This window comes from Diachasmimorpha longicaudata, chromosome 14, assembly GCF_034640455.1.
Source record: "Diachasmimorpha longicaudata isolate KC_UGA_2023 chromosome 14, iyDiaLong2, whole genome shotgun sequence".
In the NCBI taxonomy this organism is placed as follows: Eukaryota; Metazoa; Arthropoda; class Insecta; order Hymenoptera; family Braconidae; genus Diachasmimorpha; species Diachasmimorpha longicaudata.
This window is the reverse complement of record NC_087238.1, coordinates 5,585,500-5,610,640: the sequence shown is the minus strand read 5'-3', so window position 1 is coordinate 5,610,640 and position 25,141 is coordinate 5,585,500. Positions and strand designations below refer to the sequence as shown.

General features: G+C 37.8%; 4 protein-coding genes and 1 long non-coding RNA gene across 7 annotated transcripts in view; 2 read left to right on the top strand and 3 right to left on the bottom strand.

The window, feature by feature from the left end:
• The window catches only part of LOC135169256 (uncharacterized), a 187,305-nt gene that overhangs the window by 143,408 nt on the left and 18,756 nt on the right, over nucleotides 1–25,141 (bottom strand). For 2 of the 3 annotated variants that reach the window (XM_064134080.1, XM_064134078.1), the window contains exons 2-3: nucleotides 11,446–11,511; nucleotides 5,444–5,581 (exon numbers count right to left, since the gene is read on the bottom strand). In XM_064134080.1, the coding sequence (XP_063990150.1) occupies nucleotides 5,444–5,581; nucleotides 11,446–11,511 (204 nt within the window). Of the gene's footprint in view, nucleotides 1–5,443; nucleotides 5,582–11,445; nucleotides 11,512–25,141 lie in introns of those variants that run through there. The other variant, XM_064134087.1, reaches the window with a different exon arrangement.
• On the bottom strand, nucleotides 8,015–8,642 carry LOC135169013 (uncharacterized). Its single transcript, XR_010300137.1, has 2 exons — nucleotides 8,423–8,642; nucleotides 8,015–8,252 (listed from the first exon to the last, which is right to left on the bottom strand). It is a non-coding gene; the product is annotated as an uncharacterized LOC135169013 (long non-coding RNA).
• LOC135169172 (doublesex- and mab-3-related transcription factor 3a) lies at nucleotides 16,049–18,103 on the top strand. Its single transcript, XM_064133907.1, has 3 exons — nucleotides 16,049–16,520; nucleotides 17,018–17,260; nucleotides 17,483–18,103. The coding sequence occupies exons 1-3, from the start codon at nucleotides 16,323–16,325 to the stop codon at nucleotides 18,101–18,103; spliced, it is 1,062 nt and encodes a 353-aa protein (XP_063989977.1). The 5' UTR covers nucleotides 16,049–16,322.
• On the bottom strand, nucleotides 18,714–20,140 carry LOC135169023 (trypsin-like). The gene is made up of 4 exons (XM_064133685.1): nucleotides 19,865–20,140; nucleotides 19,423–19,769; nucleotides 19,076–19,333; nucleotides 18,714–18,864 (listed from the first exon to the last, which is right to left on the bottom strand). Exons 1-4 carry the CDS (start codon nucleotides 19,974–19,976, stop codon nucleotides 18,721–18,723), a joined length of 861 nt encoding a protein of 286 aa, XP_063989755.1. The 5' UTR covers nucleotides 19,977–20,140; the 3' UTR covers nucleotides 18,714–18,720.
• Nucleotides 20,631–24,259, top strand: LOC135169019 (probable RNA-binding protein 19). Its single transcript, XM_064133684.1, has 8 exons — nucleotides 20,631–20,762; nucleotides 20,836–21,040; nucleotides 21,160–22,155; nucleotides 22,215–23,190; nucleotides 23,259–23,375; nucleotides 23,498–23,603; nucleotides 23,827–23,950; nucleotides 24,073–24,259. Exons 1-8 carry the CDS (start codon nucleotides 20,727–20,729, stop codon nucleotides 24,138–24,140), a joined length of 2,628 nt encoding a protein of 875 aa, XP_063989754.1. The 5' UTR covers nucleotides 20,631–20,726; the 3' UTR covers nucleotides 24,141–24,259.

The following is a 25,141-nucleotide window of genomic DNA, read 5'->3' as shown; positions in this document are numbered from 1 at the left end:
CTGAACGACACCCTGTAATCGACCCCCAACGGAGATCGAAATCCGGTTGAACAGTAAAAGAAGCAATTCGTATACAAATGTTATACCAGAGTGGTGACACTCAAGTAACAAAGCGATTTCGTGGAGTCTCGAGTTGCCGAACACCCCTGGAGCCACCCCTTGCCAATTTTCAAAATGCAAGGTGCGTAACGGACGACTTTACTCCACCAGGGGGAGGGAAGAAGGAGGTTTTGATGACTCTGATCGAGTGCATTATTCAGTGGAGCTAACCCACTCGGTTATTTCAATGGGAAGTTTATTTTGTCAACCACATTTATGGGTTCGAGTGAATCCACGAGGGTTAAAAGAGATGAGATACGAGGAGCAAGTTCTCACCACAGACAGTACGTAATTTCAAAGATGATAAATGCACTTTCTATTCAAATAATTTCAAGCTCAATTTAAAATTTACTGGGGGGATCGCGAGATTTTTTATTGACAAGTGTAACGGACAAATGCTGGACATAACGGAATATCTCACTGTCCCATGACTCTACCACGAAAAACCCCATAAAAAAATTTACCCAGTGATATTAATGAGGGTTAGAATGAGATTTTAGACTGACCAGCTATTAAAACTTTCACGGATTATACAAAAGTCTTAAACAAGATGTATAGATCCGGTCAATAAGGCCCAGAGTCCTACAGATTCAATAAAATAATCTACAGATGTGAAATCAGGATTGTCCTGCTCTGACCGACCGCTTCATCACCATTCCCATCCTCGTGGAGATGTCTACCCCTATTCGCAGCCCCTTGATTCCTCTCCCAAACCGCGGGTATTCGGCCTCTGAACCCCCCCAGGGTCGTGTTGAAAATTTACCACCTTTATACCCCCCGGACAAACCCGTTCAATGACTCGAACCTCCAACGGTATCAAAATATAACAATTTTGACACAACAAAAAATAATTCCAATGAATTTTTCCACTTTCTCTGACCCTTGAATGCCACCAAATATTCCGAGTAATAATGATCCTCATTTTTTCCCATACGACAGATTGTCCTTGACGATGAATCTGTCACATCGGCAGATCTCATTTGAGGTATCACGTACCACAACTCAAGCAAACGTCTAGACGCTGTCTCGTCAATTTTACCCAATTGACCAACCGCCGATATAACGACTGATGTCTGTCTTCGTAATAGTTCAAACGGAAATGCGTAATATGGTACCAACAAGTGAATCCAAACATCCGGTTAATTTTCCTGTTGATGAAATTCATCAATCGTTCAAAAAAAATTATCTCAATCTCAATAAAAAAACGTCACTGACGCTAACCACAACCAAAACGATAGTGAAAAATTCGCTTAGTTTTGTCCTTCAAGCACAACGACATTCGCCAATTTTTATGGCACCGAAAGAACCCCCCGGACCTTCTAAGAATCATCGTATGAATAATATAAAAAAAAAACATTCCCAAGGACGAGGAACAATGGAGGCTTGAGGATTCCCCGAAGCTATATCATTTCCGTCAATTCTTCAATTCCCCTTTCCCTTTCCCTTTCCCAACTTTACCCACTGAATTCGAATATCGAAAGGGCTTTGATATTACGACTCATCCACGTCATAATATACCACTGGAGCTATAAAAATAACGACTGGAACTTTATTTATATACTCAATATTTATTTACATACTTCAACCATCCAGGACAATTGTTTCAATGTCCACATCCATCGTCTCCCCAAATCGATAACAAATCACTGGACACAAATGTTAGATTTTTCAATTAGATTATAGACCACTGACTGTTTACGATAATTTCCAATTGAAATAAAAAAAAACTATTCAACAATTCCGTTGGTATTATTTGTATCGGTGAGTTGAAGTGGTACGCTTGCATGTACCTAACAATAACAGTTTATGGTTATAACCATTTGGACACGTACAACAAACACACCATGAGAAATCAAAGGAGAGAAGTTGGAATCGAAAGGACTTGAGCCACTGTAATGTTGAACTACTATAGACCTGTCACGCCCGCATATGGGAATACATAAACGTTTGAGCTGTAGTAATAAAATTTATTGGTGTGTTATTTGTCGTAACTCGGAGTATTTACTACTACCCAGGAATTTGATTTTCATTCTATTGCCAGAGTTCACGATTTAGATCGATTCCAGGGAAGGTATCAGCTGGAAGTGATTGACGAGTTCAGTATCAGCAAAGACCAACAGCTTCAACATCAAGTTAACGTAGATGATCTTACTTTATCGAATAAACTAACCAACGAACTAATCCCCCCCCGTATCAGTGCAACCAAACCTAATCTGCTTCTACCAATCTCCACCTTATCATCAGACTGCAAATACTGCACTCAATGCATGCGGTGTAATCGAAAAATATTGATTATTTTTAACAAGTCGACGTGAACGAAGAGTCATTAAATATCTGAATTTAAGTCCCTGGTCAATGAATCGAGGACCAGTCGTAAAGACGATATAAACAGCCCACCTTTTGTGGTATGAAACGCCTCCACAATTTTTAGTAGAAGAATTACTTTCCATGTGTATCGTATATTCGCGCTTCGTGGAAGGACAGGAATTTTTGTTTTATTTCAATGTTTAAATCGCGATTTGTGGTTAGAAAGCTAAGACTTGAGTGAATTACAGATGGTACACAAGTGCTATTTATTTCACTTGTCTACCAGAGTAATGTACTACTCATGAAGCAATTTCATTCTTTCAAATGCATGAAGAAGAAAGGTACATTAAAGAGAAGTTTATTTCACGAAGAAAAAAAAACTTAATCGCACCAAAATCAGTTCCAGTTTTCAGTGACAGGAGACGAGGGGGAAAAAATTCAATATTTTTTGTCTTGAAAAAAAACCAGAAAATTTTTCCGGTGAACACACCTCTTAAATTATTCACTTCATCTCTAGTAATGAACGCGATTGAGTGCAAGAAATTATATATAAACTAGTGAGAATAATATTGATAAAAAATTATCGAAAGGGCATTAAAAATTGATGACACGTAGAGAAGTGGAAATAGTCCTTCTCGAATGGGCCTCTTATATATACGAAAGGATGGACATAACAACGAGAAGTCGAGAAGGTGGTTGCGACCAAAGATGGCAATGAGGAAGAAAGAGAATATATCCACTGGAGTGATGAGGGAGGAGAGGGGGGAGGCAGAACGGGGCCACAATCTACGTTTCCATCTCGTGGCGCGCGCGTGTCCGTCGAGATTCTCATCCATGGTGTGTAGGGCCCCCATTCGGACCCAGCGAGACGGGGCCACCTGCCGGCCACGGACTTATTCCACATGGTGGGGGTATATATGCGGTATACCGAGGGCACCCGAGGGGCCCTCTGCGGTCAGCGTTACTCTTCTTCTTTTTCATTTTCATCTTCTCGTGCTTTATTTTTTCACTTTTATTTTATTCTCCCCCCTTCATTCTACTTCATCTCTTTTCCACTGGCACTCGCCACGAATAAACGCACTCTAGCAGTACCAGGTTATCACAAACGGTGCGATCTCTATGATTATTACACGAGAACGTGGGAAATTTCGTGAGAATGTAGTGACACGATGATGAAAAATATTTACAGATTTTATTTCACTATTAATATTATTCATAATGGGAATCGAATCGAGTAGCTAACACCCGATTAAGGGTTTTTCGGTGAAAGAAATATTTTATCGAAATTATTTGATAGATATTAGATTGAATTTTGATTTGAGCAGTAGCAAAAAAAATTATGTAAATATTGATTGAAGAAAATTGAATATTTTTTTCTCCTTATTTTCATTGGTTGTGATTTGTACGGAGTAAAAGGGAAATTAAATTGAAAGGGGGAATCGGGGAGAATGTGATATTATAGTGGATAAAAAGAATCGAGTGATTCGTGTATAAGAGGTAAGTATTGAAGGCAACGGGCACACGCTGTAGCCCCCTGCTAGGGTGACCCCCAGGGCAACAGCCGCAGTAAATCGCTCTGGGTGATTCGAGAAACGCGAGACCCGTAAATTACGTACTTTGCTCATGCAGAAAGGATCGCATTCGGGGTCCCTGGTTGGGGTCAGACTTCTTCGGGGATAATGACGACGTTGGGAGGGGGGGAAGGGGGTTGAAATTATCTATCCTGAAAATGCCCGAGGTTTTGCCTGTACGTGACAGACTCATTGCTGCTGTATCAATTTTCAAGTTCAGATTCGGATTTTCATTGAATATTTACTGTAATTGTCGTACGATGACAAATTTAACTTTAAATTCGTTTGTAATGAAATATTGTCTTGTGTTGAGAATAATAAAAATTTTTATTGAAACAATTCCTAACGCGACATTAAAATTCATATTTTTTTATTCCCTCTAATCTTGTTACCCCATCTACTTTTCTATTCATTCATTCGACTAGATTCATTCACACTCGCGTAAATGGCTAATGAATACCGCTACTATTGAATGAGAAACCCATCAATATTTATAATTTCCTGGGATATATAGAGACAAGGTAAAAACATGAGCGGATACATTGAGTTGTTTTGTTACAAACGTGTAGATCCTCTCTTACTATTCGATTACAGTGTAAAACTACTTGAGGTAGTTGGATCCGTTGAATCCAAATGACGTGAATCAATTGTGAATTCCATAGCTGAACACGATTGTATACATAAAAATGCCCTCGATGTCGGCTATTCGTATTCACAAGTTCTGTCTTTTTCATAATTTTATGTGAGCGCTTGTTGATACGTGCTTTCGGAATTTTTACGAATTTTCTAATAAAGATCAGACAACGCGAAAGAGTGCAACCCCCGAAATTTCACGTGCCAAGAATTTTTGAGAGTGTCCTCTCAATCTCAAAAAGTGGTCCCTCAATTTTTACCCACTTTTTTCGATTATATAGAGACACAACGTATATTCTCAAATGAACTCTACAATAAACTTGATTCAATTTTTTTTTCGCAATGACATTCATTCAGAACACAAATAATATGCAAATATCTGAAGATTAAAAAAAAAATTCCACTCATGAATGATTGGCATATGCAAATATCCTAATGACGGATCTACGAGACACGCATGACGTCATGCTGCGTTTGACTAGTACGAAAAGTGGTTTTGATGAATCCAAAATACCACTGTCAACCCCCTTCCCCCTTCAACCCTTCCACATTCTCAGTCTCTCGATCACCAACTGCGATTCATCTATCAGCATTAACATCTAACCGTGAGAGACCCTATTTTTGAATTGTCATTTTGCTCACGGACAACGATGTCTAATGTAAGGAATGAAAATCAACGAATGTGTGCGCGCGATTTGATCCGTTAGAAATAAAGTAGATAAAAAATAATAATAAATAGCTATCAGTCATCAGAGATATTTTTACTCGTCAAGGCAACGAGAAGGCTCACGTTATCAGTTGAGATCGAGTAGGTAAAAATTATCATGACTCACCGACTCCGGGATCCCCTTATTCTCCACAGGAGTTATCATACCTCGTAGACTATTCGTATCCTGCGTCGACTTGTGGATATAATTCATGGCGTGTGATAGCCATCGGTAGATTGTGCCGGTCAGGAATCCACCCGGATACTGTAACATAATTCGTTAAATTTCAATTATTTATCATATTATTGTACTATATATACTAGTGGTTAAACTAAATGTTACGTTAAAACCAATGTTTATTATTCGTTATAAATGCCTGGGACCCGAGCGTTACCGATCAAGATTAATGCACGTTGCATTCGAGCTTATGACTGATCGATGATTCTATTGTACAGTGAAGAGATGTCTTGAATGTGTGGTTAACGATGGAGATAAATATTTTCATGGGGACTGTGTCAAGCCTTGATATTAATCCGGCAAAATTGTGAAGTGCAAATTCAATGGATTAATATTTATCTATCATTAATAATAACCTCGGAACCTTCGAGAGGTATCTCAAGGGTGAAAATATCACAGAATAATTCTCGAAACCTGGGGAAATCACTTCAATATCCTACGCATGTGTCACAAATAAATTCTAAATTCAAACTGAAAAAGGAGAATAATGATAATACTCCTCTCCCACCACTCACGTTTTCATGGATCCCTTTAAAAGAATGCGAATGCATATATTTGAAAGTAAAATGTCGAAATGGAAATTTCAGCTGTTGGGGTGCGCCTGAGATGCTCAAGTGCACCTACACAAATCCAAAAGATGCCATCAATCCGCCTTGACATGCAAATATCTCGACTGAAAAAAAAAAAATCTCCATCTCTCTCTCTCTATCTCCGGGCCCTTCTTTTTCGTCTCCTCGGTCGTCTCAGGACCAATTAATCACTGCCCCTGCCCTTACGTCCCATCGCTGGATGGACATATGCGCATGCCCTGTAGATCTCCAGGGACAATACGTCTGCGTACATTGTACCAGGACTACTGGGCAATTTGTTATTGCTGACGGTGAACCTTGAGAATCGTTGATTCGGAATTTTTTTTTTTATTCGCCAGTCACGTGGAGGAACTTTTGTATGAAATGCCGACGATAAATATGTATATGTAGATATACATATTTATTCTCTTACTCTTTTGGTTGGCATCAAGAGATGAACAAAAAGTTGATGATTTCGAGGAGAAAGAAGATGGAATTTTATTCACTGAACTGAGCGTTCTGTCTTTGTTTTTTTTTATGATTAACTCATTATTTGAGTGATCACGATGGAAATATATTTTTAATCAGAGAAATTTATGAAAAATTAGGAGCCCACACGAATTATTTAACTCGACAAAAAATTTTTTTCTCTCCCAGCGAATGGAAAAATCAAGGAAAGATATTAATTGATTATAAATAAATTAAAATTTGACGTTCAAGTATAACAGAGGCAAGTACTCAGTCATTGAGCTCTTGCATAAATAAATAAATAAATAAAGGGAGAGATCACAACATCGATAACATGGGATTTTTCATCGAGTCCCTCTTCTCTCACTGGTAAGTCGAGTCCTGCGTATACATTTACATTCAGAAAAAGGTGAGGGGCTGGTGTTTGTGGGCACATGTGACCCGGACATGTTCCCTCATAGTAGCTACTGCATAAAAGACTGAAGTATAAAATCCTCACGTGTATATTAAACTCCATTTCGCTTGGCATAAAGTCCAAGTGTTTAAGGGTCACCAGACATAGAAATTCTTATGTTAGCATCTTCCGAGTGGGATAAAAACTGGTGCTATGACACTCTCTACCCACACATGACACTCAATAAGTGTGGAAAATCCCATTGGCTGATCGGGAAAGATTACTAGACAGTAATTCCCTGTGGGGATTTAATTTGCAAAATGTTGACGGCGTCCAAATAGTACAAATGTCAAGTTACAAATTGACGTAAAAGATGTGTCCAAAAAATTTTCCAATTTTTAATCAAATATTTTTTCAAAGTTACCCCCAATCCCACGAGATGCAAATGCCGGAGAGTAAATATTTTGGCAACGAAAATTTTGAGGATTTTTGTACAAAATAATAAAAAAAAATGGAAAACAATGGCGACACCACAACTCACAGGAGGGAAACAAAAGCCCCCAAGTTGGCGGTCGGCCACCAAGATGATATCACATGTTTTACGATCGTTCTGGGGATACTTTATGCTCACCCTCGGCGCCCTCTCCACTCCCTTTTTTTAAAACTCCCTCATTCATAAATTTTTTTATCTGGCTCGCAAAAATTCGCAACAACCGAATGCCAAGTTCGACGTATACCCTCTCCCCATGTCCTCCATTCCCCCCGGGGTCAAAATGAATATTTTGCCTTCAATGGGACAGTTCATGGGTTCTTGGACCAATTTCTGAATTATGAGGACCTATTGTCTGGGTCTATTATACCACATGAAGAGAGAACTCTTCATTCCCACCTGAGGTTCACTCCCTTCAGACTTCTACAGAAATACCACACACAGCATTCCAGAAATTGTTAATCTAATAATTTATCATAGGGAGATAAGCTGCAACAGTCGTTGAAATACTCCACAAGAGTTTCTTCATCTTACGCTCGTTTATTAGTGCAGACAGTAATTTTCATGAGAAATAGAAATTTGTGAATAAACTTCTGAAATAATCAATTACAAAAATTCAACAATAGAAGATTTTTTTTCAATTTTTTTTCAGTTACTACTGCTATTGCGCCACACCACACAAACATATTTTTGGAGGTACACCAAAGGTTGCTCTGCATAGCTTTTCAACGTTTGGTGGACAAGGTTCTTCACCACAATCGGCAGGTGTTTCACACACTAAAAGAACAATAATAATTCAATCAGATGAATCGATAACCACCTAATTCAGGAATCTACTGACGACACTATCATGAAAAACATGACCCAATAATTGAACAAATCTAGAAGTGTATATAATTTAAAACAAAAATAAAAAATTATAAATATGTACGGATATAGAGGCTTACGTCTCTGTGTGCCATCTTGCCCAACGACCATCGCTGTGTATGAAATAATCATTACACAGACCAACGAAATTCGTACGATATCAACCTTGGAAACCATTCTAGTAAAAAAAAAATACTCGAATTTTGCACAGCAAGTCAACGGTTCTGAACTTGGGGTACCATTGGCGAATGAAAAGAGAACACTTAGGTGAGGCTTTTATAGCTGGAACAACCTTAGCTGTATTCCATTATCTAACAAATAATTATTCCTTTGGTGTATTTTTTTCACTTCTAACACAAAAGTTACGTGCAATCAACAGCAAGATAACGAAAGTGGATATAATTATGTGGCACCTTCTGTATTAATGGTAAGAATGCAAAAAATTTATGCCATGAGAAACTAATTTATCCATCTGAGGAATCAGATAAGATTGGGCGAAACTATACATAATAATAATAACAGATGAAAAATGACAATAAATAATCTATGATTCAGCTCATCATCACGTCAATTTCCCACAGAACATACTTTGTTTGCATCAATATATTTAATTACCAAGACAAACGGTCGTCGGTTGTTATCGCTTTTATAAAATGAGACGTCCACAGCAGTGGATAATTGCTAACAATTATCGATAACCAACATAGAGGCAACAGGACAAAAATTATTTTACTTGTAAAATGGCATTGCCGATATGACGAGAAAAGGTGTTAAAATTAACACCCAATTTTTATAAGTATAACATCGAATGGTAAACGTAATTCTTGATGATCCTATCACAAATGTTGACCAAGACATCCATAACAGTAAATTCCATCACGTGCCCCATTCCCACAACAATTTCCTCCACTATCTCTCGGCGGTTTGAGAACAGAGAGACCCGCAGCCTTCAAAGGACATTGGACACCTCTCAGCACTTGACCACGCGTCCCATCATTCCATATTCCCATCACGTAACTAATTTCCTATGAGATAATGTAAGGGAATTCCCATCCACCTCGCCCAAAATGAATAAACAACAAAAATCCTGTCAAAATTTTTCTTTTTAATCGTCAACCTTCGATGTTCAATAATTTCCGATTATTTTGACATAATTTCCATGATTTTTTTTTCTCATTTTGTCCATTAATTAAGACATCCGTGGATGGAATGAAAAGAGAAGTATTTTCAAACCCACTGACATCTCTGACGTCAGTCAACCGCGTTGGAGCACGTGAGAATGAATAAATAACATAAACGCATCGTCAATAGAAGGAGAATCTACGCTAACGATGCCTCGACCCTTTCATTCTGGTGATAATCGACACTTATCTACCAACAATGAGGCCTCATCGCCAACGTCTATTACAGTTCAATGCGTGTGATGAGCATTGGAGATATCAAAACGTCGAGGAGAGTATATACCGATGGAATATCCTGACCAACAGCCGGAGTCTTCATTCGTCATCATACGGACAATGAGAATTTTTTTATGAAGAATTTATTGCACGTTGATTGAAGCAATGTAACCTCGAATATCATCATTTATTTTTCGCGATCGCACATTAAAAAAAAACATAACATTTCATTTTTAAATTCCAAAGAATAAAATAATATCTTTAAATACCTCAGTTGGCAGGCAATTTTTTCCCTGTTGTGTCCCTCTCACACACATGAATTAATTGACAACATTATATGAGAAATTAGTGAAATTTCGGAAACGTAATTTTCAAGTTATCGGCGCAATATTTTTTTATGAATGAACATCTGGTTCTGTTTGAAAGATAATTAACATTAACCGAATGTTAACGAGTCGAAAAAACGGAAGAATGTGATTATGGTATTTCAGAAGATATTGAAGTGTGTAGAGAGGGGGGAAGGGGGGGGAGCGGTAAAAAAAAGAAATCTGAAAAAACATAAAAACCCGTAACGAACTGACATTATGAGATGTCTTTTCTGGTGAGCAGTAGCGCTTTTGACCCAACGCCGAAAGGGAAGTAAATCCTGGGGAGATTGTACAATGCCAATGGTGATATGCTGGGCACACGTGTGTCAGTCGAGCAAGTGATGTTTGCCGCTCTGGCCGACAGATGAATGAAACTCTTTGACGTTAGGGTTTTCTGGAGCGTCTGGAAGATTCTATTGGCTATACCTTGAAACTACACAAATGCCTCCAGTCACCGTTTTTCTTGAAATTTGAGGGAATTTTAATTGCCACGGGGTTCATTAACGAATAACTTCCTTGCACTGTTTTTTATTTCGGAGAAAATAACTAATAAAAATTTCTCAGTTAAAAATTTCAGTGAGAGAGCGACCTCCACATTCTCAATCGATTAAATTTTTCATGTTTTCCAAGCACCCGCAGCTGTTGTAAACTCAATTTTTTTTTTCTCCCATCCTTTTCCCCGATTCTTCACCCTTACCCCATTTTCGCTGCAAATAGATCCCCGGGTAAACCCCATAAAAATCCTCCCACAATGAGCCCTTTGTCCCTTACCCCATTCAACCGATTCCAATTCCTCGATTTTTCCGTAAAAGAAAAAAATCTCAATGATTCCACGGAAATCTGGAGTTCGGTCATCGTTAAAGATTCCTTTGTATATCATTGCATTGAATTTAGATTCATAAAGAAAAAGCCCATCCTTACATAAGAAATCGAATGAAAAAAAAAAAATATAACTTCGTTGGACCGTTGAAGATCCCTCGATCCATCTGAATTTTTTATAAAAAAAATCTCAATGATCCCAATCATCTTAAATTCTCCAATGTTCATGTAATTATCAATGGGGATATACTCAAGTCAAGGCCCTGATTAATCTCTTTTGTAATCAATGTGTGAAACTATAATTTTCATCATGTCATTTGAACAATTATAAATTGCAGAAAGAAAATTGTTAGAAGGGATGACATGTGGGTAAGCGATGGGAGAACATGTACCACGTGAACACTAGGCTCCTGAGGAATGTTGAGAGCGTGTTCGGTGCTAATTGCTGATGGTCAGCCATGTTTTTATCTCGCAAGACTTAACAACACCCTTCGACCCCACTGATAAATAAATTCATACCTGAATCGGACTGGGATGGTTCGATATCTCACTGCCAGCTGCTCTCAACGGCCGCCTCATCCAAACCTGGAAGACACAAAATAAAAATTATAAAATTGTAGTCAATACACAGCTGGAATGTTATTGAAAGTGAAATCACTTAATACATATCGTAGTATATATCGAAACAATTGTACCATAAATATTCGTGAATAAACAGGTGTTCAATGGAATTAAAAAATGTCTTCTGAATTTTAATTATTTAACGTTAGATTTCGTCCGTTAAAAACTATTCTGAGCTTTGAGTCGTTGGAGGTAATTTTTTACTCAGTTCGGCTTCGGGAATAATATATCCTCCCCTTTCTCGCTAAATTCCGTAAATATCGCGATCGATCGATTCCCATAACGAAGGTATAAACGCGAAGAACGAGAAAATCAATTCGTAGATCACAGACAGGAAACGACGATAGTCGAATGATTCGTCTCGAGCAAAAGTCACCAAAGGCCTTCAACGAGCCGGAAATGGAATATGGCGGGATGGGATAAAAGCACGGGTGAAGAAATAAAAAATTGACAAGTAGCCACTGTGCATACATCTCCAGTATTTTGTTTCTCTCCTTTAAATCCCATTGCGTAAAAGCGACAGTAGAATGTTTTCGCTTCTACGTACCTCGTGAAATGAATAAAAGATGTTTCTGAGCCTTCGGCATTACTCATTAACCATCCGCGTCCTTTATCCTCGTGACCACGTACAAGAGCTATTCATTTGTGTGGTTTAGAAAATCGGGAAATGCAAGTCAAGATCGAGGGAAAAATATTGAAAGCTGAATTTCAAAACCAATGAGATCTGAAGGCTCAGCTTCATCAAAATCTGGATCAATGTTCAATGAACCCTTTCGGATCGTCATCTAATCCACAAATATTGATGAACCTCGAACTGGAACACATCAAAATTTCAACCTAAAGCGGATTATAAGGCCCGAACTCCAGTGGAAAAATTTCACGGTTGGTTCACCAGACCGAAACGAAGAAATCCAAGAAAACTCGAAGGTTCCTTTCACCAACTTCAACAAAAGCCCTTGCTATCTGGCCCCTGTCATCCCATTCCATGGCACGTAACTCAGACCCACGAAAAAAAAAAAATCGGTAGCTAATACCTTGCGCAGTTGACGCATTATCGAAAGGGGGAAGACCATCTAGAGTTTCCAAAAAACCGAAAACTGGGGATTTGAAGTGTCTTGAGATTCGAATCAACCAGTGGATATTTTATTCACCTCCATCCGAAGGGTTTTGATGCCTCGAGAATAGGGCATTGACTGTACTCCCTCATCTCACCTGTTCACAACCCCATTTCTCCATTTTTTTTCCCTGTTCACATTTAGTTAATCGCGTGACGCTTTCTCACGATTTTATGGGAAAATTCTGACAAAAAAATCACATTCAACTGTTGGTTGTGTGGTACATGAACACGATATCACCGGCTCATGTAATCCTACCAATATGTCATATGGAAAATTCCGATGAATTGAATCACGTGACAGAAACCATTCGATAAAAGTTCAAAATAATCAGTTCAACCGTTTTTGTATTTTATTAAGATCCCAAAATATTTATTCCACTCATCAAATTCATTGAATCACGGGGATCGTCTCATTCAATTCTAAAACCGTCTGGACTTCAACCTACTGATATTTTAATATCTCAACCCGTCATAAAGTGACAACTTTGTAGGAGAACATAAGAGAGAAACGGTGAAGAGAATGGAGAAGCTGATCGTAAAGTATTCTTCCCACTCTTGTCATATTGTTCGTTGGGCATAAATTCATCGGGGAATAGATGCAACCACTGCGTGCGTAACTTACACAACTGAGAGCTTGAAACCCAACAAAATCGGCCATTAAAAACCTTTGAGTACAAACTAGATGGGATCAGTGCTGGCCCCTTTTAGCATTCACATATGATATACGCGTTGCTAATAAAATGTTACAAATTCATTGGATGTAGGGTAGTTTATGACCGGGCGAGACCTTCATCGAAAATGTTTCGTTTTTGTATTTCACCTCATGTGTGACCCCTTTAAGCCCGGGATTTTGATAGTCGTTCATAAAAAAAAAAAAAGCCGTTTTGTTGCAGCTGAAAAAGGCATGACCGATTTATTATTCGTCATTCGAACACTCGAGACCTTCTTTGGTGACAATTGTCACAATAAACTGTTGAATAAAATATTTCTACAAGTTTATTGCTGATGGAAGGTACATGAGAATATCATTTTAGAAGATTATCGTTTTCATTTTGAAAATAAAAAATAAATATTTTTACTAATTATTCATTCAGTTGTGAGAGGTATTTTTTAAAATAATTATTAACAGCTCAATGAATTTTTATTGTTGTCCTTCATGCCACCAAATGAGGTACATTACAAGGAGAATTCCTACGAGCAAGAGTTTCTTTGATGATCGCAGATGGTCAAGTGGTGTTGACGAGTGAGAATCGGTCTTCAGGTCTCTGATAAAAAAAAAAATTGATAGAGCCACTCAAGGATTTAACGTAAGGAATAACGGATACGATAGTTACAATTTTCTAGGAATGCCGATAAGTGGTGGTGTATAATGTAACTTGATAAATTTAATTCGTAGAAATTTTCATTAAAGAGAACAATTATTTGACCAACTGAGACATTTTGTGAAAATAAGGCATTGAATTCCAGAAATTCTGCTCTCATTTTTCAATTGGAATGATCACCTCATAAAAGTGTAATCACAGAAACTATTTCTTCAGCCTGGAGAACAGTTCTTTGACCTTCCATACAATTCTCATCCACCCTTACCTATCAGTTCAATAATAATCACGCCCATTAATTATCATTCATTAAAAAATTAACAGCGCAATGATTTCCCTTTTTCATCGTATGATGATCTAGACAGGATCAAGAACGTTTACATCGTCCGGAACAGGATCCAATTTTCTCACACCTCTCCCGAGAAGATTAATCGATTCACAAGGTGTTATAACCGAGATATAATGATCAACCCCAAGTGTTAATGCCCAATCCTTGCGAAATAAGTTCTGTATATCAGATGAATGGAGTATACCGTAATTATCGTGAATGCTAACCTGCTATAATCCACTTTCTTCAAGGGAAAATTTCAAGATTACGATGATCCAATTCACAACAACTTTGAAATGAAATAATGATGTTGAGAAAGTTGATTACAATATTTTCGAAATAATCTGCTAATTTATTTCGTCCACGTATTCGTCTGTATGAGGCAATATCTACAGCAACTAATTAATTTCCCTACAAAATATTTAAACATCACATAACACGTTCAGACAAATGCTTCGCTAAATTCATTCGAATTAATTTTTTTTTCTCAAATCTAATGAACAACAATTAACTTCTTCATCTGTCGTAATGATCCTTTGATAAATTCATAGACAGTATCAACATACTTTTCACTTGACTCAAATCAAAAAAATGTCTGTGACTCACGTTTTTCATTCTCCCTCCCCCCCCCCTTTGGTCGGCTCGTTTCGCAAATCCTTTTACGTTTAGCCGTTCGTCGTGTCGCGCGTCTTGGGTTAATGGCCCACAGAGAGTTAACCGAAGGTAAAGGGAGGATAAGGAGGAGGGAGTGATGGTCACACGGTACGTCATCAAAGTCCCATACAAACAGTACAGCGTGGGGGCCAACACACACAGGCCAAATGGCTCATGACCATAAGGGATACTACATTGACTGACAAGGGGCAATCCCTTCTGAAGGTGAATTCCACTGGTTGAATCTCAGCAATAAATCCACCTTGGTGTTTACGGGTGGAAATAGGTGGACCATGGGGACAACGTGGTACAGTGATCCTGATAGTGGTGGGCATTGCCTTGGGGCTATGTAGGTACCAAGTATGGTAGCCAACTGTCCATGGGGACACTTGGTTAGGTAGATTAATGCATTCCCATACCCTTGGATATATGAAGATATTTCAGATTTTTATTATTTTTATTACGTGCCCTAATTAAAACTTGCGAAATTCCAATAGAATATTTTTTTTAATTATTCCAAAATTCTCCCAGAACTCCCGAGAAATTTTCGATTAAATTCCATATAATCCTCGATTATTGTTTTATTATAGAATTTAAAATAGAGAATAAATTTTTTTTTTATTTGTGAAGCTATAGTTAACATTGGTTTAAGTTATTGGATGTGAGATGGCAGCAGATGCTGGGGAATACTCCCTACGACATCTGTCTACGCTCTCACTAAGTTCTTCGTCATGTTCAGTCCATTCTCTACGTGTGATAAGTTAAATTTAAAGATAAAGTACTCATCTGTTGGTATAACAAATACCTTGACCAAATTAAAAAATAATAATAGTAATAGTTGATGATAAAAAAATCGCAGGAATTGATAAATTAAATTGTTGACACACAAACTCTAGTGGCTATTGATTGATAAATTAATTCAGACTTTGAATAAGTCATTGCTTATGGGGATAATACTAAATAACAATCACGATATCTGGATTGTTTAGATCAGTAAAAACTTTCTTATGAAGAAGAATGATAAACAAATTTTGTAAAGGTGGGGTATAGAGCAGTAGGAGTGGCATAGAGAGTAAACAAAATTGGAACCAATCGAGAAGAAAGGGTGGTCCAGGGTATGTTTATCTTTCCACTTACTCCAGGGATGTTGGAGGGATGCCTTTACACCTCATTGGGGCGGCGCACAAACGTCTTTTCGACGGAAACTTCTTTAACTCTCAGATAGTCTGATAAAATACCCTCAGTCTGTGATTAACACCGATAGAGATCACCGAAAAATTAATCTCCTTCCCCCATTTACTATCGTCTCCCCTCAATTAACTATCGAGTAAAATTTGTGACAGTTCGGTAAACAAAAATGTTGCGAGGGAAATTCAAAAAATCGAGGGACAGTGAAGATTCTGAGGAGAAGCAGAGACGTCCGAAATGTGCGAGATGTCGTAATCATGGACTGATTTCTTGGCTCAGGGGGCATAAGAGGCAATGCAGATACAGGGAATGTCTCTGTGCAAAATGTGCACTAATTGCCGAACGACAGAGAGTAATGGCTGCCCAGGTAATAATTTTATTATTAAAAAATAATTGGCCATCATATGAAAAAAATATTTGTCTTCATTTCTGATTATTTTTCTGGTGGGATATTGTCGATAAAAATTTCATGTTTTTTGAAATTAAATTATTGTGAGTCTGACACAACAATCACGAACTATTTACTGAAATATATTCCGTGGAAATAGCTAGTGAACCCCCTCTCCCCTCATCGCTCATAAATATTATCACTTCGCGATATTATCACATCGCCTTGACACATCTTTCGTCCTCAAATGATGAATATACTGGACTCAAGGAGAATCCATTAAGCTCCAGGATTGTATTTCATTGTGTACATTTGCTCAGACATTATGATACTTGATCCTAAGTCCATATCAGGGATTTGAATCCACCCCTTCACCGTACCATGACAAACATCCTCTCATATTCATTCGACGAGGAAGAATGTCCACCGATTTTATCAATCCCAATGGAAATTACCAATCAATACACATTACACAGGTGGCTTTAAAGAGACAACAGGCAGCTGAAGACGCCATTGCCTTGAGTATGGCGAAAGTCGCGACGGGACAGAGACTTGATCATTTACCTCCTGGGAAAATTTTTGGAATGGCGGTCACAGCGCCCAATACAAGTCCACCATTTCAATCAAATTCATCAAAATTTAATTCTGATACTTCGAATGAGCAGAGTCCTGCCAAAGATAAGGGTGTCACAATACAAAATGAAGATGATAAATCAGCGGTGAGTACCATAAAGACGATCAGATATCTTCGAGAATTTCATTTTAATTAAATTATAGATTCAACCAATTCCCCTTAAAATAAACAAATAAATTGAAATATTCCATAATAAATGGTCCAACATCAACAACAAGGACGTGCTACACTTTTGAAATGATTTCTTCTACAATACCGCCAAGTTATACCAATTTTTTTTTTCCTCAAGTAATTCCTTCATTTTAAGAAACAGCCCCTTGAAGAAGATAAAAATTACCCAGAAAGAACTCAATGCAGTCCTTCTCAAAAGAAGAAAAATGAAGACGAAGTTCAGAAAGAGACGACAGAAGTCTCAGAGAGTTCGATTGAGACCCTGGCGAGGCTTTTCCCCAGCACTAAACTGTCAGTGATTCACTTGGTCCTCCAAAGATGCGGACAGGATCTACTGAAGGCCATTGAATATTTTGCAACCAACAATAACAGCGGTTTCATAGGCTCTCCACACTCAGCATTTCGTCCCCACATTTCCACATCATCAGAAATTAAATCAACCACCGACATCAATTCACTATTCCCTCTATCCTCGATCTACTCGAGTTCCTTCTCCAGAAATTTGTACAGTAACAGCTATTATCTCCTCAACATGCGGGGAAATCAATTGCCTTGCAACTGCATTCCCGATGCAACTTCATCTCATGAATTGGACAATAGTCTGTTCAACTTTGGGTACAATAATTATGTTAATGTCAATGCTTTGCAACAACTACGAGAGCACAGTGGTGAGCCTGAATTGCTCCATCTACCGTCTGTCATCCCCGGAATACCGTGTATTCAACCAAATTGCGCACAGTGTTACAAATATATTTAATTGTCTATTTAACAAAATGAAGTTACTCTTCAATAGTAAATACGACACAGTCTAAATAATTGACAGGCACTGAACAAAGTACCTTTACCATCGATGTATTTATCAAATTCCCGATAAAATCCACCACAGCCCCATATTTTATAAAGCTTACCACAGGCCAATAGACACTGCAATAATAAAATTATAAGACAGTAGCTATTGAGCCCGCGAATAATGTACTTTGTATTCGATAATGTATATTGTTCGAGTGAAATAGACCACGAGAAATTGAATTACGATAATCGAATAATTCATGTAAACAGAAAACGAAACTTATATCCACCCCTACGGGGTGTATAACCTACCACAGATTTCTATTTACTTAGACTCTGGTTTTTGGAGTAAAGAAAATAAGAGTTAAGAGATATCGCCTCGAGGTGCACACGTATCGCTCATGTGACTTGAATGTTAAAATTTTATCGAGTTAAGCAACTCATAATGTGATTTTGGGAAGTGGAAACGCTTCATCGATGTCTCCCCATGTTTATTATTTATTCTACGCATCGGATATGAAAATAAAATAGACTATCATCATATGATATTTGAATTTAATTTATAATCATTACATAATAGATATGCTAATGTTTAATAGCTTCGATCCATGATATGTATGCGAAAACATCAGTGAATATATTTGCGTCAGTACCCGAGCAGCTGTAGCTGTAGGAAACAACTCCGATAACTTGTTTATCCGCATTGTAAAGTGGACCACCACTGTCACCCTATAAATAATAAAAAACAGTCAGTAAAATAAATGATAAAATATCGTAAATTCATTAAGTAATTAAATTGTTTTTATATCCATCATGAGCCAATTGGGATGACATCGTCTGCGAATATACCCGACCCACAATGGATTATTTACCTTACCTTGAATACAATATATTTACCCCAATCAACCGTAATTATATATTTCTGCCAAATTATACTCACAGCACAAGTAGAAACTTCACGTTTCATTCCCTCTGCACAGATAACATTTTCTGGAGCAAGCGGATCACGATGAGCTTTGCAAAAATTGTAGTCAAGTACTTTCAATGTGACTCGCTGAAGTTTATCAGCTGGTGAGCCACTCTCGTCTTCCTGAGTCAATCCCCAACCGACAGCTGTAGCTACAGACCCAGGTTTTGGTCTAGCACTTGGTAGTGAAGCAATTTTTTGAGATTTATTTTCAGGAATTTCTGTTTGCAACTGATAACAAAAATATTGACATCAATATTATTAGAATATTGAATAAGATATTTCACTATTCCATTAAATATATTCCTGAGGATATTCACAGTCACAATAGCAAGATCTCCACTGCTACTGTCAGCTTCTGGCCCTTGCCATTCCGGATGTACATCAATACGATCAGCCAGATAATGTTTGAACTTGTTACTGTCTGATAAGTGATCCTGACCTGGGATTATTCTTATCCCAGATGCAGGGGCTATGACAAAATCTCCATTGGACTTGGAGCCGTCAGTGAAGCAGTGGGCGGCTGTCAACACATGTTTATTGCTAATCAGGGTGCCTCCACAGAGGTGACGACCTGATGACCGTTGAATAACCACTGTTGAGGGAAATTCACTGATGCTGGCGTCCTCACCATGGACTATTTTTTGAGGAGCACGAGCAATGACACCTGCGTTAAATAAATCAAATGAGAAGGACGACCTGGTCATTTTTATTGAATATTTCACTTTATGTACAAGATTTTTATTGTAATTTTTTACTTACCTGCAAATAACACAGATGTGAGTACAATCGACAAACTGAACATGTTCATGGCTATCACTACGTTCCACTGCACAATTCGGTGGGAGATACTGAATGTTTGGATTTTAACCATCACTTAAATACCCGATTATGCATCAAATACGCAGATAACGATCAGATAAAGCATCTGTCCTAACAAAATTGCTCTAAATTTCTTAAATGCTGTGTTCAATGACCTATTTATCAATTTGCAAATACGTTATTCACACGCGTAGTAATAAATCGGCCATTCATGAATGGAATGGATTGATTATCTATTGACAGACATTTCTCATTCTCCGTCAGACTAACATTTCCGCCTCGACTATTCCCAGGATAAACAGTTTCGATTTTTTTTCGGAATTATAAACGTTTGACGTATCGCATTCATTTTCTGTACTCGCTCATACGAATTTATATCCTAAAATTTATGATTTCGGAAAAATCGATGAGATGATTGAGTAGATCATTGACACGATCCACATGAGTTTTGATATAACTCTTAGCAGTGATCGAATTGTCTAATTTTCTTCAATATTCCAAAAATGGAAATAAATTTCTTTCAATTTTACTAAAAAAAAAAACAGAGCCTTCATAAATAACTGAACAGGCTTTTGAATTTAAAAACAAAATTGGTAACTTGACACCAGTGGTGTCAGCTAATATACCGACAGCTGAAATAGACGAGTTCATCTATCGGTAAAAACAATTTCCCCTTTTCCAAGTCATTGGCTAGCCATGAGGTTAAGTACACGTGGGGTGAAGACATGCTGAAGTGTTTACTTCGTTCAATAGCAATTGAATCACCTAAATTTTTATAAATACGTATCAGTGACATGTGAAAATGTCGAGGCTCATTGTGAAGAATTTACCCCCCAGTGTGAGTATCAATAAGAATTGAAAATTATTTCTCAATACTTGAAAATGTACAAATCTTGGAGATTCTCTTACAGGTTAATGACACTAAATTGAAAGAAATATTCAGTGAAAAAGGAATTGTCACTGATGTTCAGCTAAAATATACGAAGGATGGAAAATTTCGTAGATTTGGCTTTGTGGGTTTCAAAACTGAGGAGCAGGCACAGGCTGCCTTAAATTTTTTTCATAAAACTTGCATTGACACTGCGAGAATTACTGTTGAACTCTGTGCCGGATTGGGTATGTAATTTGTTTCCTATTATTCAATTATTTAGCCAATAGATGGATGGACTGTTCCAATTTTTATTGCCAAAGAAAATCCCCCTTTTCATATTCAATTCTGCAACTGTCATCAACAGGAGATGCCTCGAAGCCAAAATCATGGAGCAAATATGCTCAAGATAGTACAGCCCACAAGAACCTGACGAAATCGGAAGAAAAATCTCAAAAACCCGAAGAAAAGCCCCTAAAGAAAGAAAAACCCATAAAGCAAGACGACGAGATAAAGTCTCTCCTAGAAAAACACAAGGATGATCCCCTCTTCGCTGAATTTATGGAGACACATGGAGCTGATGGTTCTAAAATCTGGGGAAATGACACAGAAAAATCCGCAATTGATTCTCAAGAACACCAAGATCCTTCAGAAGATGAAAATTCAGAAGATGAGGAAGATTCCAGCGACGATTTGGAGGAAAAATCCCCAAAAATTGCCGATAAAAAGCTCTCTGATCTCGAGTACATGGAATCCCTCAAGAAAAAATCTGATGTCTCGACCCCTAAGTCTAAGGACTGTCCAAAGAGCTTGGAGCAACCTTCGACTAAATTCTACACTGTAAAGTTGAAAGGTCTTGGCTACAACCACAAGAAGAAACACATAAAACAATTTTTCAATCCGTTGAAAGCAAAATCCATTCGAGTTCCTCAGAAAATCAAGGGAATTGCTTACGTAGGTTTTGCTACTGAGAAACAACGTAACCAGGCATTGAACAAAGACAAGAGCTTCCTGGAGGGTAAGAGGATATTCATAACAAAATACGAGGATGATAAGAAAAGTGAATCGAGTGGAGTGAGTTCCATTGATGGAAAAGCAGAGCCCAAATGGAAGAAACAGGAAGAAGCCCTCAAGGATGAGGAGGCTATCGCAGAGTCCGGGAGAATGTTCGTGAGGAACTTATCGTACTCGACTACTGAAGATGATCTGAGAAAGGTCTTCGAGAAATATGGACAGATCACAGAGGTAAATCTACCAGTGGATAAAGTCACCAGAAAATTGAAAGGCTTTGGAACAGTGACGTTCATGATGCCGGAACATGCAGCAAAAGCTTACTCGGAGCTCGATGGATCGATCTTGAATGGTATGTTTATCATCGCCATCATTATGAATTTATGATAATCACATTCAATTCTTTAACAGGTAGAATGCTCCACCTACTTCCCGGTAAATCGAAAACCTCGATAACGGACCTCCTGCAGACTCCCGGTTTGACGTTCAAAGAGAAGAAAGAACTGGAAAGAAAAGCGACCGCAAATTCCTCCCACAACTGGAACACCCTCTTCCTGGGTCAGAATACCGTGGTTGAGGCCATAGCCTCTACCTACAATACAACCAAGGATAAAGTCCTGGAGGATGGAGGGAAAGGTACAAGTGTGGCAGTTCGCTTGGCCCTTGGGGAGACCCAGCTCGTCGCAGAAACTCGTAAATTCCTCGAGGAAAACGGAGTCCAACTGGATGCCTTTAATCAGGCATCAGACAAGCGCTCTAAGACGATTATTCTAGTGAAGAATCTTCCTCCAGGGACCAAAGCCTATGAATTGAGGGAGAAATTCCAAGTTCATGGGGAGGTAGGACGTGTGGTGATGCCTCCCTCAGGGGTCACTGCTCTTATCGAGTTCCTTGAGCCTTCGGAGGCTCGCAAGGCCTTCACCAGATTAGCATACACTAAATTCAAACATATTCCGTTGTATTTGGAGTGGGCACCTGACAACAGTCTGATTCCTCGTGTGAAAAATGAGAAAAATAGGAAAGAGCTGGAGAACAATGAAGCGAAGGATGAGAAAAACGAGCCAAAGGTAGCGAATAAAGAAGAGAATGAAGACGATGAAGAGGATGAGGAGGAGCCAGAGCCTGATACAACCCTTTTCGTTAAAAATTTGAATTTCTCAACCGACGAAGAGACTCTCAATAAATATTTCAGCAAATGTGGAAGACTGCATTATGCCACAATCACCACGAAAAAGGATTCCAATAATCCTGGCCAAAAACTCTCGATGGGGTATGGGTTTGTCAGGTATAAATTCAAGTCTGATGCTGATAGAGCTCTTAAAGAACTACAATCAACGACTCTCGATGGAAAAACACTGGAGTTAAAACGATCGGAGAGGACACTCAAGTGAGTTTTGGTATTTTAGAGAGGGGATTTCGGTGGGACTGGTTTAATTGATTATTTTTTTTTTTTAGTTCCGATGTCTCGACGACCAAGAAAACGAGCCAGATGGGGAATCAGACTGGAACCAAGATTTTGATTAAAAATATACCTTTTCAAGCGAATGCTGATGAAATTACTGAATTATTCAAGTAAGAATTTATAAATTTAATCTGAGTATATATTTGTCTGTGCTAAAATCGCCAGGTTTTTTGCGAGTGAATGTTCCTCCCAAAAGACAGATATATGTTTAGCATTTATTATTTTTTTCCAGAGCTTTTGGGGAACTGAAAGCTGTGAGATTGCCCAAAAAACTTGTGGGGCAGGAAAAACATCGAGGCTTTGGATTTGTTGAATATTATACGAAGAGTGATTCTAAGGTACATAAATTAAAGATTTAGTGGCTGTGAGGTCTAAAATAATCTTAAACTTCAGTATCTGGAATTAAATAATTTGATAAATTTCGAAATACATGAATATAAAGAAATTCAAGAGAAATTAATCAAATCATTTTTTTTAGATACACCAACTTCTCCAACGTATTTTTTCTGACATTCCAAAATTACTTTCACTATAAATTGTGAAATTTTGTTTTCCATTTAGAGAGCCTTCAAAGCACTGTGCCAAAGTACTCATTTGTATGGCAGAAGATTGGTACTGGAATGGGCGCAGACAATGGAAGACGTGGACGATATTAGAAAGCGAACAGCAAAACATTTTCACCAAGGTATCAACATTAATTCATTCCACTGATATTAATATATATATCCCCCGAAAAATTGATCAAAGTTCTTAATTGTTCAAGCCTATGAATATTTAATTGAAAAAACTCATTTCTCTGCATTCCAGAGCCACCGAGTAAGAGGAGTAAAAAAGCAACACTGGATCCTGAGTCAGTGGGTTTAGATGCTGAATAAAAATATATCTATAGAAATATTCATACTGTAAATAAAATGACATTTACATCAATTGACTAATGGATTATTAATGCATCGAGGAATCTTAATAGATTAATAAATTGTTTTTGAAAGTAAAATTGAATGATGAAATTATTGAGTTGTTTATGACAAAAGGGATTTACTATTACATTACTATTTATCATGAGTATTATGTGCTAAACAAAATAACTTGAGAGAAGAGTTATAAATCTTTCTGAATCAGTGCCAAAATAAAAACAATTGTCATTGACTTTTACTTTGAATTTTCAGTGTCACGTCACGTCGTCAAAACAAGAACTCTTTCCTCAATTTATTTTCTCACTCTACCGATTGAATTATCGCAAGGCGAACAACCTCAGTTTTAATGTCATGTATCTGGGATTCGATTCTCGCGAATTCTCGTGCTATTGAATACATTTTTAGTCCGCAATCACCACCGCTAATTAACATATTCATGAGAATTGTAGAAATTGCGAATTAAATTCGCGCTCAAGGAATCAAATCGATATTTCAGTTTTCATTCGAAACGATTCTTTCTAGATCTAGTCAAAGGGATCGATCAGTTAAAAGACAATTTTTGGTTTACTTTCCCCGCTGCTTCTTACGATTTTTGAATCAGAATTTTGATGAATGTCGGCCGAACCGATGTCAAACATTCGTAAAATATATTTCGTTCCATGAAATCAAGTAATGAATCGTTTAACCACTAAATTTTCAAGATGATTGAGTTCAGTCATCACCGGTTTCAATAATCGAATGTGTCCATGGAAAACGCCCACTTTCCATTCTCATCACCTCGTAAACCTCATTTTTATAAATTCATCACGTTTAAAGGACAAAAGTGCAGTTGAACGTTGTATATAACATCTAAAAATATTCAATAGGGAAGAAAATGTCTTCCTTTCACCTCTCTCATCGTTTAAAGAACGTGCCCCAGTACTTCGGATGAACGTTTGGAATGGGAAACTGGCAGGATCACG

Bases quoted from the DNA above. Each gene is read 5' to 3' on its own strand.
- LOC135169172 (XM_064133907.1), top strand. From the start codon at position 16,323: ATGTTGCGAGGGAAATTCAAAAAATCGAGGGACAGTGAAGATTCTGAG. The intron at 16,521-17,017 runs GTAATAATTTTA...CACATTACACAG, and splicing joins AGAGAGTAATGGCTGCCCAG to GTGGCTTTAAAGAGACAACA. The intron at 17,261-17,482 runs GTGAGTACCATA...CTTCATTTTAAG, and splicing joins ATGAAGATGATAAATCAGCG to AAACAGCCCCTTGAAGAAGA.
- LOC135169023 (XM_064133685.1), bottom strand. From the start codon at position 19,976: ATGGTTAAAATCCAAACATTCAGTATCTCCCACCGAATTGTGCAGTGG. The intron at 19,770-19,864 runs GTAAGTAAAAAA...TATTTAACGCAG, and splicing joins CACATCTGTGTTATTTGCAG to GTGTCATTGCTCGTGCTCCT. The intron at 18,865-19,075 runs GTGAGTATAATT...TATTATTTATAG, and splicing joins GTGAAGTTTCTACTTGTGCT to GGTGACAGTGGTGGTCCACT.
- LOC135169019 (XM_064133684.1), top strand. From the start codon at position 20,727: ATGTCGAGGCTCATTGTGAAGAATTTACCCCCCAGT. The intron at 20,763-20,835 runs GTGAGTATCAAT...ATTCTCTTACAG, and splicing joins TGAAGAATTTACCCCCCAGT to GTTAATGACACTAAATTGAA. The intron at 21,041-21,159 runs GTATGTAATTTG...TGTCATCAACAG, and splicing joins TGAACTCTGTGCCGGATTGG to GAGATGCCTCGAAGCCAAAA.